The sequence below is a fragment of the Ruditapes philippinarum genome, unplaced genomic scaffold (assembly GCF_026571515.1).
Source record: "Ruditapes philippinarum isolate M1 unplaced genomic scaffold, ASM2657151v2 ctg679_1_1_1_1, whole genome shotgun sequence".
Taxonomy (NCBI): Eukaryota; Metazoa; Mollusca; class Bivalvia; order Venerida; family Veneridae; genus Ruditapes; species Ruditapes philippinarum.
In genome coordinates, this window is record NW_026857639.1 from 233220 (window position 1) to 245263 (window position 12044).

At 30.4% G+C, this 12044-nt stretch overlaps 1 protein-coding gene across 1 annotated transcript in view; it reads left to right on the top strand.

The window, feature by feature from the left end:
- The window catches only part of LOC132750448 (uncharacterized), an 87554-nt gene that overhangs the window by 49095 nt on the left and 26415 nt on the right, over nt 1–12044 (top strand). The window contains exons 70-89 of the mRNA XM_060740437.1: nt 548–642; nt 1003–1191; nt 1609–1789; nt 2569–2735; nt 3561–3688; nt 3968–4214; nt 4453–4624; nt 4803–5043; nt 5532–5649; nt 5839–6014; nt 6245–6401; nt 6933–7133; nt 7839–8057; nt 8316–8475; nt 9641–9891; nt 10179–10309; nt 10766–10919; nt 11017–11232; nt 11506–11599; nt 11922–12039. Coding sequence (XP_060596420.1) covers nt 548–642; nt 1003–1191; nt 1609–1789; nt 2569–2735; nt 3561–3688; nt 3968–4214; nt 4453–4624; nt 4803–5043; nt 5532–5649; nt 5839–6014; nt 6245–6401; nt 6933–7133; nt 7839–8057; nt 8316–8475; nt 9641–9891; nt 10179–10309; nt 10766–10919; nt 11017–11232; nt 11506–11599; nt 11922–12039 — 3415 coding nt within the window. The remainder of the gene's footprint in view (nt 1–547; nt 643–1002; nt 1192–1608; nt 1790–2568; nt 2736–3560; nt 3689–3967; nt 4215–4452; nt 4625–4802; nt 5044–5531; nt 5650–5838; nt 6015–6244; nt 6402–6932; nt 7134–7838; nt 8058–8315; nt 8476–9640; nt 9892–10178; nt 10310–10765; nt 10920–11016; nt 11233–11505; nt 11600–11921; nt 12040–12044) is intronic.

Below are 12044 nucleotides of genomic sequence, written 5' to 3' on the forward strand. Positions count from 1 at the left end.
CATGAAATAGTAAATTAATAATTTTTGTTTAACTAACTAATGACGACTTGAATGATTTTGTCTACGTATCATCTAATTTTGACAAGTGTTAAGTTGCTGGACTAACGTGTTTAGACGTTAAGTAATTGCATAATATCAGGTTAACACATACTATTTGGGATTATCTGGATATGTGTATTTATCGCATTTCCATATACATAGGTTCGTGGATTTTTATAAACATTCCTTTACACGAGTAAAAATATGAAAACAAATGTCAACAAGGCAATTCGACGTTTACTGAACGTATATACCGACAACCCGGTCAGAACCAAGCAGGTCACCGGAAAATGTAACAGAAAAGGACATAAGGGAGTTGTAAGGATTATAGTTATAAATGATTATAATTAACAAAAGAACGGTTCCAAGGCAAAGTAAAAATGATATTGTTTTTATCAATAATATATTATTTTCTGTATGATATCAATAAAGAGGACAAACGTTTGCTTTGGTACAGACGGTTAAAGAAAACGAATAGTATTAAGATTATGTATATTTCTATCATTAGGGTCATAATTGATGGACAAGGTTCTAAAACCGTTTTCAATGGTGACAAGCAGATGCTAGACCTCAAATATACAAGAGCTAATAATTTCATAGCTGGTATGCATTTTTATCACAACATAGTGCACAACAAAAGTGTCACGAAGTATAAGTAGTTTATGTTTTAAAGATGATCATTTGAATGATGCCTGCTAATGAATTTTACAAATCAATATTTGTATCAATTTCAACATTAAAACGTGCGGAAAATAATTTGATTCTGATCGTTTTGTCTTATGCAATGTATTTAATTAAAGAGAAAACATACGGTTTCATTACAAGTAATGTGGTAAATGTAAACACTGTTGTAAATTTACTTTGTTAAAATAATAATATCAGAGGGTGGTGTGATATTACATGTACTTATATATATTAAATTAATAAGGGAGAAATGTTCAAAATCTGTTATTTTTTTCTAAGGAAACTGGGATGGAATAATGGATAACGAAACAGACATCAGAGCATATGCTTTTGCAGTTGGAAGACAAATTTGTGAAGATATTATTCATCCGCACCATGATCCACACAAGCACCTTATGCATGAATCACAGTGGACACACATGTCAGTAATCACTGCCTCAGACAACTACAATTCCTTCCCGCTTCCTTGTAAGGAATAATATATGCATATACTTTAATAAACTTTAATACTTTAACATTTTATATCACCTACCAGTCATGTGTATAACATGTGACGAAAGTAAATGTATATTGAGTTTATTCCATTAAAAGCACGTGATCACAGCGATGTTATGATATCGATGAAGAAAAGCATAACATATATATCAAATATGATGTCTTAGATGATTATTAGTACGTATTAAGATGCACTCGGTTTGTTAATATGAGACGTAATAAGATTATGCAATAAAATATGAAATAATAAAAGAATTTAAATTTAAGCAAGAAAAGTCAATTTTCTATAAAATGGCAATTTTATTTTTTTTTGCGTTCGAATGACATAAATAACGTACGTTTGCGCGTTTATGCAACACTTAATTCATATGCAAATTTGATATCTTTCAGCTGGAAAATATTATCTCACTGTGAGAGCAATAAACAAAGTTGAATATGGAGGACCTCTTGCGCTAACCGTGTGCCATAGTACACCGTATATTATTGATATTACATATCCAATTGTGTACGAAGTATTTGATATCAAGTATGACGAAGAAAATTACGTTTTAACCTTTGAGCATAACTCAACGTAAGTAAACATATTCTCTAATATTTTAATCAATGCTCTTTATCTTTACCTTACCGTGTACTTATAGAGTGCTATATTTGTACGCACGTTCGTACAAATTTTCTGTTTTTTACCGATTGGTGAAATTAATCAGTCTTATACAAACCTTACAATTTAGTCAGCCTCGAAAAAAAAATAAACAATGCGTCAAGATTAAAGAAATATAGGTTCAATATACAGGCAAAATTATTTTTCTGAATTTTCCATTCAATATCCTTTTTTGTCCTCAAAATAAATACACTAAGCTATCCAAGGTACAAAAATATTTCCTTATAAAGAAAGAAAAACGGATTCACCGTTGTTTATAACTTGACCCATTTTAATTTCGTGTAACATTCGTATATCTTTACGTTCAAAACCGCATCATATATTGTTTATATAGACAAACAGTCTTAGAATTTTAAACATTTAATTAATGACATGATTTGAATAAATAAGATCAATTTGATTTTTGTCATTCATTTGTCTATGGATCCCCTAATATATAATGGTGAATAGGTATCTGATTAAAATGTAAAAACGACTTCATGGTTACATTTACATAAAACACGTTTTTAAATGATTGACAAGAAAAAAAAGAGAAAGAAATACCGAATACGAATAGTTGGAAGTTTTATCACATAATACACTTTAATAGACTATCATAGCTGTCATATATGTTATTATGCTGCAGGCTTCCTATATACGTTATAATTATTGTTTCATTGCAAATTTCGATTATTTTTACTTATCAATCTTAGTGACGTAGAGTCAGATATTGAATCTGTGGATTATTGTATTGGTAACAACCCGAGGAATTGTGACTTGCTGTCATGGACACGGAAACCAACGTCACAATATATCAATGATACACATCACATTCCAAATGGCGTCCCTGCATGGATACGCATACGTATAACTAATAATGGTATGTAATGCATTTTCATTTGATGCAGTGTTTTTATTACAGAACCTTTTTCGTTTAGTAAATAGAAAAATATCAAACCAGTTGAAAGCGCATGTCGAAGTTTTACTGTTTAGCTCACCTATCACAAAGTGACAAGGTGAGCTTTTGTGATCACTTTTTAAACGGCAAGTCCTTATAAACCGATAAGCCAATTTCATCCAAAATTCACAGGAATGTCCTTTGGAAGTCACCTTTGAAAATTGTTCAAAGACTTTAATAACATGCAAATCTTAAAAACAACAAAGAGCTAGAGCTTATATATTTGGCATGAAACATCTTCTAGATAGTGTCTACCAAGTTTGTTCAAATAAAAGCTCTGGAGTCAAAATTGATTTTCCTTATATGCACGCATCTTAAAGAACTGTTGATTTCCCTGAGCAATAGCAACCAGTATTGTTTATACACATGCACTTTTTTAGCTACAAATATGAACTTTGTGGTATCAGTTTAAGATTTCGATTTTATATCTACTTTTGTTAATAATTTACAATATGACTTGTTTCTTGTCATGGATTTTTTTATATTCAGACGAGCGATTTCAGGGCTATCATGACCCTTTTGTTTTCTCATCTGAAGTAAGCATCATCACTATTTAAGGTATATGAAAATAGGCACACAAGGCATGTTTAGAAGCAGATATCATTTATGGGCGCATATTATAAAAGTACCACCAAATTATAATTTTGATAACCGTGTTCGCTTTTTTAATATCAGATGTAACAGTATTTATGCAAGTTTATATCATTAAATTTGTCTTGTTAAGATCGTTTTTTGTTTTCATTGCAGTTGAGTTACACACTATTGAAAGAGCTAATCAAGCTATCATAATAGACGCGACTCCACCAGTACTGGGAACTGTTTATGATGGCCCCTTATTCAAAGAAGATCTGCAATATACAAAATATTCCCAACAGGTAAAACACCATTACGATAAAACTATGTCATGTAATGTTTATCATCTAAACAAATAAAAATACGTGTATTACACAATATAAATATTAATATTTGAAATATGTCATTAATAAATATGAATTAGTACTAAAAGAATACGGATTTGCATAGAGCAGACACTGTTAAGAATGTTTACAGCAATATGCATTTTTCTAGTCTTTATAGCACAGATTTCAATTTAACATGTTTGAAAGTATACAAGATAAGCGTTATCTTTTGTAATGTGTTTTTTATCATCTTAGATATGCTTGAATTGGTTCAACTTTTACGACCCAGAGTCTGGAATTGCCTCATATGAAATTGGAGTTGGCACATCGGCAGGATTAACAGATGTAGTGGAATTGAAAAAACTCAAGCATACTGAACATAACTATTGTTTGACATTAGATGAGAACTCCACATTGATTCATAACAATGTTTATTATCCAATTGTGTGGGCGCATAATGGAGCTATTAATCAGAAAAATGTTTCTGGTGTATCAGACGGAGGTAGGTTCTCTCAAAAAAAATTCTTAACCACTGATTACCTTATTATCATTATTATCATGTTGTGCAATTTCAAACAAAAAAGGTTTGCTGTTATTTGAGTCTACTTTTTTAAAAGAGAGATTTCAAGTTCATGTAATGCAAGTTTGATAAAGTTTTCTACATATTTATAATAATATAAATATTACGAAACGGTTTTTATAAACATTTTTATCTGAAAAGACTTTGTTCTTGTTTTAAGTCCGTGTTGATCTAACAAAACCAGAAAGAGGGATCTCTGTTGACGGAAATTTTGCAAATTTCTCAGACATGCAGTACAGTTCCTCAAAGTCTACGGTTCAATGTCAATGGGACCATTTTTATGATCCAGAGTCAGGTATACGAGAATACGACGTGCAAGTAGAGAGGAAAAGGTAATATAGCGCCATCTTTTTGCATAAATATGAACAATTGCTGAATTGCTGATATCCAAATAGTAGCAGTAGTAGGTCCATAAAGGATTATAATCTTTAACAAAAGTTCTTTATTTCTTTGTTTCATTGTAAAAATGACAATTAAATTATGATTACATTAATCTGGGTCTTTTTATAGACAAGGAAATGACTGGACTATCATAAAAGAATGGACAAAATTTGCAAAAGCAGAGAGGACAGCTGAATGGCGAAATTTCCATCTTGCCCACAATGACAAGATAAAGTCATCAATTAAAGCTACTAACGGTGCATTAAATGACATTGACACTGAAAGTGATGGTTTCCTTATTGACTTAACTTCACCATTGCTTGGATATTTGAATGATGGACCAGACAACCAAAAAGACATACAGTATCAGGTGTGATATTTTTAAATGTTGCCCGAATTCGTACTAGATAGATAGATGGTTAACTCATTTATAATTTGATATCGTTTGTCAGACACTATAAACTGTCCAAATATTTAGGTCTACTGTTAACAAGAATGATTTAAATACCATGTGTAATAATATATCATGGGATTGTTAAAATCAATCACACAATAAAGTTAGTTATTCTTTGTTGCAAGAATTAAAAACTATTTTGATTAGGATTGATAGCTCATCATCAATTTTATACAAAAGATAATAATATCGAACGTTAAGTACATAAGTATGTAGAAAAGCGTAGCCAATTTACTTAGTGATATGTCTTTGAAAAATATTTGAACATTCAAGTAAAGCATAGGCTGAAGATCTTGTAAATTAGTCATTTTCCTGTTGATACATCATAAATGTATTCAAATTAAAAGCTACTGTTATAGAAGAAATAAAATTGTCTGAAGTAAATTTATCATTTATTATTTTAGGTCAACACTGCAGAGGTCTTTGTGAACTTCAACTTCCATGATCCTGAGTCTGGGCTTAAGCAATTACGATATCAGTTATATGAACAAAGTCATGGGATGACACATCAATTTTATCCTGGTATTACTTTGATATTAAGCATACAGATTATCCCTTTATTTGACTTAAATGTTATGACGTTCAATCAAATATAAACCATTTCAAGATAGTTTGATCATCAGACAGGCAGCTTTTATTAAATCAAAAATTAAGTTTCTCAATTTTGGTATAAGTTGTAGTTAGAGTTAGAAAGATTATTTTGTTTTTTAGGAACGAAAGGAGAATGGGTTGAAGTAAAAAGTGTCAATGTAACAGATCATATGGAAACTGGTTTGAAGCTAACTGTTGGTCATAAATATATCTCACGGCTGATAGTAATCAATGGAGCTGGTCTTATATCTACATATGAAACTAACGGATTTAAAGTTGAAAATACACCACCAATGGTAAAAATAATTTTAAATTTACGTCTTTAATTGCGTTAGGATTATTACGTGCTAATCATTTATTAAAGGATTTCAAATTTATTATTTTCATTATTTGTAATTGTGTTATTTTATTAAATGAATCAAATTTCTTCCTAAAGACGCAATTCTACCTACGGCAAATAAATATTTTGTTTAACAATTTTATAGTTTCGTGTATGTTGATGTAATGGTTTTATTGTTATATTTAGATATATTGGATACATGTCGGTGTATTGAGTGGTTTAGAACATTTGATAGATGGATATGTGTATCAATCAGATCATAATGGAATCAAAGTTTCCTGGTCAGCAAGTGACCCTGAAAGCGGAATAACAGCCATTCAGTACAGTGTTGGAACAGATAAAGGTAAAGCCATTTAAAGAAATTAAAATTAGACAAATGGTCATTACTTTTTTCTGACAAAAAAGTGTTAATTTACAACATACACGCGAACTTTGTAATTAAAGAATTGTGAAAACATTTCTTTTATGTGCAATGAACAATTGAGCAAGATATGTGTTAACACGTATTGTTCAATCGGCAAATATCAAATTAGCACGAAAAGTTCGGTGTTAATTGATGCTATTTTTTAAAAATGATGGCTTTAGTATCTAAGTAATATATTCCATTTTAAAGATTATTTACAAACTGATAAATAAACAGTTTAAATCAAGTTTTTTAAGAAATAAATATATATGTATTGGTTTTCGATCAGAATCCTATACCTGATGAAAAGGATTGAACTTTAGCCTTATTTTAAATATCCATTCTTATATGAAATTGCAGGTTTGTTTTAAATTTACATATCGTAAATCATTCATACATCATTACCGTTGAATAAATAAATTCATACACTATTTGTTTGTATATTTTAAACGACAAAATTTTAATTTTTAGGTGCGGGGGACATTTTATCATGGATTGTAAAAGAGACGAAGTCAGACAATGCATACATATCTTGTTCACTGAATGACACAGATACTGACAATTCAAATAAACCTATATATTACGTATCTCTGAAGGCGAGAAACGGGGCAGGCCTCTGGAGCCCCATTATACATTCGTCACCGATAACAGTTGTTCCTGAAGACGTAACAGGTGCTCAGGTTTATATTTCAAATTTAAAACAAGAATTATTTTCCTTACTTCGAAAAATAACAATTATAGAAGAAAATGTCCAATTTAACGACATAAATATTTTGCTTGATATTGTGAAATTAACACAAATGTTTTGTGGTAACAGTTGAAACATCACCTCCAAGAAACCCTGTTACACGAGGCATCATTTCCCCCTATCAAATGCTGTAATAATCCAAAGTATCAAAACAGAATTAAAATTAACTCTCGAAATGCTTCTTTTAATAGTGTTTAAGATCTGTCTTTAAAACGTTAAGTGCTTAAAAACTGCACTGATTAAGATTAAATCTTGAAACCATCCTTTTTAAGCCTTTTATGCATTAATTTGTTACACGAGCTAAATTCTTTAGTGGTCAACGATTATTCTCTCGGGCGTATAAAAAAGTTACCGGGGGCATAACACACTGGTTATATCAATTACTAATAAAGTGATATCATTATATTTTAATTATTATATTATTTTTTATCCATTAAATAATATAGCCTTTGTCATAATGAAAGTTTCCTTATTTTCTGTATTTGAATATTGCTTAAACTGATACTTAAACCAAGAATATAGCAACTAAACTTTTTGACATATTGAGACAATTTAAAGGTTCATAACTCACTTTTATATCTTTATAACAAAGAAGCTTCTGTACTTTACTCGTTCAACTTTTTCAAAAGGCATAGTGCATGACGGTCCATATGAACACCTTGAAAACGATATAGATTATCAAGCTGACACGCATACTCTTACCATTCAATTTTCTGGATTCGAGAGCAGTTTACATGGCATTCTTGAATATGATTGGGCTATTGGTACAACACCCGGTAGTGAGGATGTACAGCCATATCTAGAGCAGGGAATTATTCACAACGAAGAGGAAAACGTCGTCGGCAATGGTATATTGTTTTAATTGTAAACGTGTCCGAACAAATTACCATGGATTAAAAGTGTTGGTACAATGTATAAGCTGAAATACAGTTTTTAGTATAAAAAACAAACATACTCTCGGTAACTCAGTAAAGGTAAGTTTTAAGTTTTCAAAATACGTAATATTTATTCCAATTTATAGATGCTTAAATAAATAAACTCATATATATATATTGTGTTTTTAAAAGCTTTTGTAAATATCTTTTGTTTCTTTTCTGCAATATAAGGATTAACAAGTTCAGGATTTGCTCATACATCTGTTAATCTGGATCACGGGGTAGCTTACTTTTCAACAATAAGAGCTAAGACAAACAAAGGCAATATACTTCAAGCTACTACAGACGGTTTTGAAGTTGATACAACTCCACCGGAAATCATGTTTAATACGTAAGACATTTCTGCACTGTCTAACCAACACATAACTTAATGATCCGTTCTTCAGCGGTGGACTAATGCGTGCTTTCTATTTGAACTGTTTGCATGTTACATTTCAGTTATATGTAACTATTATGTATTGTTCTCCGGCTTATAAAACTGGTCTTCATGATATCGTACATGTACTGGCAAAGGATTTATTTATTTATTGACACATTCTTGCCCTCCCCATTTTATTGTGTTTTTCATCTCGGGTACTTTTTTTGTTTTCCCAGTAAAATTTCTTTGTCAAAGATTCGTTAATTTGTATTTGTATATAAAAAAAAACATTCAGTGATACAAGCATATAATGTATCGGATTTAAGCACTTTTAGACTGATGTTTTTATGTAAAACAATGCAAATTGTAATTCTTATTTTGCTTTTAAGTCATATAGAAGGCGTTGACGTGTGAATCATATTGGTTGTTTATTTATCTGTTACTTATTTTACATAAAATATCTTTTGACTGTCTTTAAAAAGACGTATTTCATGAAATAACTAAATTTATTATATAATCTATAAATAGCTTTGAAATGCCTTTCCCTGATTGGCTAACAAGCAACTTTTTGTAAAAAATAACAAGTCAATATCAGAGTATATTCACTGTTTATTTCCTAAAAATAGATTTTCAGAGTATATTCACCGGTTTTTCTTCTAAAAATAGATATTCTGGAAATCCCTTTACGACGCAAGACTTTGACATTACGTCATGCCAAGTTTGTTGTTATTATTCTGAAAAAAACGTTGAGTGGGGTGTACATAAGAGTCAAATTAGTATATTTTAGTTACCGTTTAACATTTTTAAGAACCATAGGGATCAGCATGCCAATGGAAAGGGCCAAATTATGGAAACAGTAGACAAGCTGAAAAATAATGATTTCTGTCGTATGCAATGGCAGATGTTATAAGCCATTTAAAAGCTATTTATAAATTATATAATAAAACAGATATGTACTTTTTAGCTGTTGAATATGATGTGATATGTACTGAAAAATAAATATTGACCTCGGCTATCGCCTCGGTCAATATTAATTTTTTCAGTACATATCACATCATATTCAACAGTTAAAAAGTCCATATTTGTATAATATTTCCGGCTTTTCGTTCAAATAATGTACATTGATTATATTAAATAGGTTGACAGGTTCCCCTTTGATCGAGCCTGACACTGTTATATATCAAAGGGATCAGTCTGTTCTCGAAGCATCATGGAATTTCACAGATACAGAAAATATAAAACAGGAAGATTATAACAACATTGAACTATCTTGGTTTTCCGTTGGATCCGTACCATATTTTGAAAATATTGTTAACAAAACATATCAAGATATTTTCCAAGGCAATGAAGGCAGTCTATCAGCTGAACAAGTCAAGCCTGCGCTTGCCGGTATGTATGATTTGATGTCAGGCTTAAACAAAACATATAATAGATTAATTATAAATTAGTTTAATTTATCAAATAACAAAAGGCAAAATTAATAAAAGCTATGAGTTGTTTGTAGCAAGTCTGTTTTTGGGTTTTTGTTGTTGTTGGTGGTGGGTTTTTTTGTTTGTTTCTTTTGTTCACTTTAAATTAATTTTCTAATCGTGTATTTGTATTCAAACATTGGCATGAAATGTCTGCATATATATTTTATAACACGTATGAAACCTACATAATACGGCTTATTATAGGTATTTCAAATATTGTTACTGTTGGAGTACAAAACAAAGCAGGTTTAGAACACATGGCAGTTTCAAAGCCAGTTATACAAGATAATACGGCACCAGATTCAGGAACGGTCGAATGTCAGAAATTTGTTCAAGTACGTGAATTTATCAATGTTGTAATTAAAAAGAAAGACAGTCTTTTCCTGTTTCAATAACTTTCAAATATAGTATATGTCTTAACAATAACGAGTAGTTTTAAGCAGAACAATATGATGAATTAAAAATGCACATATATCTATCAGAATAACAATGTTTAATTAATAATTTCGTCTTATCTTATATATTGCTTTTGACACTTGCGGATCATCGTCTTAAATAATGCAAAGGGACTCTGTGATAACTGACTTAAAAATTTATATAATATTTTGATATTTAATGTAGTCGATGTTTACTATTTATTTTCAATGAACACTATGAGATTCCCCGTTAAATGATGTTGACGGGCCTGCGCATCCAAAATCAGTACCTTACAATGTCATTTCATTTAAAGATATGCATAATGGCTCATGAATTATAACAAAGTATAATAAAACAAATGTTTTACGTTACAGAGTCACTCAGATATCAAATGTACTTGGAAAGGTTTCGTAGATAAAGAAAGTAAGATAGCAAAATACTATATTATATTTGGTTCGAGACAAGGATATGATGACCTAAGATCATCTGAGGAAATATCTGGTGATACAACAGAGTTTTCTGCAAAAGGTGAGAAACTGCTCCTTATTTGATTTATTGATATTATAGTTTCGGACATTAGTAGGAATTGTATTTGAGAGTTTAATGATTATTCTACCTATTTTAGATGTGAAAAAGGATCATACAGATATTTTATATGCGACTGTAGCTGCTGAAAATCATGTTGGACTATCAGTGAGTGCATATTCAGAATCCATTACAGTTGATAACACACCACCTTTACCCGGAATTGTTGTTGAATTATCTAGTGTTGCAAATATTGTTCCCAACGATGTCGCAAAAACTGTAGAATTAAACAGAAAAGCATGCTTGACGGAAGAAGGTGAATATGAATACTTTATTTTACGACTGTTTGCTTTAAATTTGAAGTATGATACTTATTATGACTTTAAAGTGTTTCTATTAAAGTTGTATATTACATTTTTCAATACTTCAAACTAAGTTGAAACATAATACAAATATTTCAATATGAAATCAAATGTAAGTGTTTCTAGTAACTCTTAACAAATACCTTAACAGAAAATGATTATTTTAACGTTTATGTTTTGATTGAGTAAATGTATTACTATCAATTAATTTCTGAAAATTATTTTAGAATGTTTAAATATTGATGCGGTTTGCACAGAAGCGCTCACATATCTTGGCGTGGCATGGACACATTTTATTGAAGATGAATCAGAAATAACTGAGTATGATTTATTTCCATTTTGAAATTTATAGAAATCTTTATTACAATTTATTCTAATGTGTGTGTGTGTGACTAACGAGATTGTACGTATTCCTAATGTTTTCCTTGTTCTTATGAGGAATTGAATGATCTATGCCTGACAATGTTAACTACGTGATACAAAGATTTTATTCTTTTAATAACAGTTCATTTCTCAAAGTTCTACCCCGATTGTTTCATAACTATGCCATGACCATGATTACCTGTAGAAATATGTTTTGATCAAGCTATGATACAGTTTAAATAATGCAATACATGTAGTTCTTATATTCTTATTTTTGAAGATATCATTTGGCAATTGGTTCATTACCAGGAGGAACAGACATATCTCCTTTCATTTCAATATCGACTGACTTGAATCATTACGTCGTCAAGCACTTAGATCTGAAAGGCCAGCGACAGGTAAA